Source organism: Engraulis encrasicolus, chromosome 19 (genome assembly GCF_034702125.1).
Source record: "Engraulis encrasicolus isolate BLACKSEA-1 chromosome 19, IST_EnEncr_1.0, whole genome shotgun sequence".
Taxonomy (NCBI): domain Eukaryota; kingdom Metazoa; phylum Chordata; class Actinopteri; order Clupeiformes; family Engraulidae; genus Engraulis; species Engraulis encrasicolus.
The window spans coordinates 14172590-14175089 of NC_085875.1; the positions used below are offsets into that span (position 1 = coordinate 14172590).

General features: G+C 46.3%; 1 protein-coding gene across 1 annotated transcript in view; it reads left to right on the forward strand.

Annotated features, from left to right (window-relative positions):
- Nucleotides 1-2500, forward strand: part of nrxn3a (neurexin 3a) — a 479628-nt gene that overhangs the window by 431679 nt on the left and 45449 nt on the right. The window contains exon 23 of the mRNA XM_063184079.1: nt 2142-2231. Within this exon, the coding sequence (XP_063040149.1) occupies nt 2142-2231 (90 nt within the window). The remainder of the gene's footprint in view (nt 1-2141; nt 2232-2500) is intronic.

A 2500-nucleotide genomic window follows, 5' to 3' on the forward strand; every position in this document is an offset into this window, starting at 1 on the left:
GTGTGTGTGTGTGTGTGTGTGTGTTTGTGTGTGTGTGTGTGTGTGTGTGTGTGGGGGGGGGGGTGTTTGTGTGTGTGTGTGTGTGTGTGTGTGTGTGTGTGTTTGGACCAGTGTGTGTGTGCGTGTGTTTGGACCAGTGTGCCCCTGTGTGTACTGTATACGCCTGTGCCTGTGCCTGTGTCTGTGTCCGTGTCCGTGTGTGTGTTCAGGAGCCTGGGTGGTTTGTTGCCCTGCCTGGGGCTGGGCATGTTCGCTGACCTCTTAAACGTCCAGCAGCTCCTCCTGCTTGTTCATTTGTTATGTTATGTCCAGGGCCGCTGACAGCTTTGGCTGGGCCTGGGACAAACACATATGAAAGGGCCCCAAACCCAATACATACAATGTAATGAGGATCCAATTCTGGGCCCACTCTCTCCTTGGGACCGGGACAAGTCACCCTTTTGCCCACCCCCCGATGTCGGCTTCCCTGGTTATGTCCACCTCGCCTTGCTCCCTCCACTCCACTTCAACCCTACGCCACTACACCCCACTTCAACCCTACGCCACTACACCCCACTTCAACCTTTGTCCATTAGAGAGAGCCATGTGGCCGACTGGACTGTATACCGTAGCCTACCCTACTCAGGGCGGCTGTTCTCATTTCCTGCGCAAGTAGTATACGGACAAGAACGCAGCACCACCACCACCACTGTGCTGCACAGTGGCGGAACAATCGCACACCGTGCCCCAGGGCAAAACACTGATAGGGTCCCTCATACAGCCTGCCAAGGTTACAATAAGCCCCCCCCACTATCAATACGGGAGGGCCCTGGGCCAAGGGGCAAATGCCCTGCTCGCCCCTCCAATAGCTCCGCCCCTGGTGCTGAATTCCGCTCCACTATCCACTTCAACCTTTGGTCATTACAGAGCAGGTCTGGACTGGCCATCTGGCATAGCGGGCATTTCCCGGTGGGCCCTGCACTCTTGTGGGCCCCCATTTTTTTTTTTTCCATTACTCAAAATAGGGGCCCACGAGGGTGCGGGGCCCACCGCTGAGTCAGTTCTCCGCCACTAATAATAATGAGGGGGGCCCCTTAAATCCAAAAGTGCCCGGGCCCTATTTATCCCCCAGTCCAGCCCTGTTACAGAGCCCTATGTACCCGGCTGTATATACACCGTACGCAGGGCGCCTGGTCTTATTTTGGACCGCTGTATGGTCAGGAACATCTCTTCCCTCCTGTACATACATCAGGGAGGGTCATTGCACTGCCATTAGCCACCAGTCTAATCCAGATGAAATACGTGTACACCCTTTGTGGATGTGGGTAAAAATGAATGCCAACGCCAACTGTGTGTGTGTGTGTGTGTGTGTGTGTGTGTGTGTGTGTGTGTGTGTGTGTGTGTGTGTGTGTGTGTGTGTGTGTGTGTGTGTGTGTGTGTGTGTGTGTGTGTGTGTGTGTGTGTGTGTGTGTGTGTGTACACCAAACAATCATTGTCGGGGCCAGATGTCCCCACTAAGGTAGTAAAATCCTCTTAATGGTACATCTTGGGCCCCATAAATCTAACAGTGTTTTTCTTGGTAGTTTTGTTGTTACTGGTAAAAGTGTAAACATATTTCCCTACTCTGATAGTTTAAGGTTAGGGATTGTTTTGGTATTTTGATTCTTATACTACGTATTGTTAATATGATTTGAAGTGTGGGTGTGTGCGTGCATGCATGCGTGCGTGAGAGAGAGAGAGAGAGAGAGAGAGAGAGAGAGAGAGAGAGAGAGAGAGAGAGAGAGAGAGAGAGAGAGAGAGAGAGATGGAAATGCACTTGGATTATGATGCTGTCCACAGACGTTTATGGTTTTGCAAATTAAATAATGTCAATTTACTAAGCAACTCTGGAAATGATAACTAGCTAAAGGTCAAGTGCTATTCTACACCCTTGTAAACATTTTACAGCTGATAACATTTATGAGACAACAAGCAGCCTGCAGTCATAGTACCCGTCTGAAGTAAACCTTTTAACTTCGGTGTAAACACATTTTAAAATTAATGTCACATGTGCAATAAGGGAACATAACGTGATTTCTAAATCAATAAAAGAGATTAAATATCCACTAATGGCTGGAGTGCGACTAAATAAAACATTTTAAACTTGTTTTAAACTTTTAAAGGCAACAGCGATAGTGAACGGCTGCAAATCGTGAATAAGAAAATCCCGTTCAAACTGCAGAGAAATGTAGAGGAGTGGATGCAAGAAAAAGGTAAATATGCATTTCGTTTATTATAAATATCTGGCTTCATTGTGTTTTGCTCATTTTATCTAGAATTTTAATTTAATTTAATTTAATTTAATTTAATTCATAAATAGTCATCATAAATGCTGATAAAGGTCTTGTATAGATTTGTAGCTTGCACATTTGCATTTTTGTTGCTGTAGACAAGTAGTGAATCATTTTTTTATGTAAAATTATGTTTTGACATCAGTTTAAATGCAAAACAGAATTTGACCTGGAGCATGCATGTTAAAGGG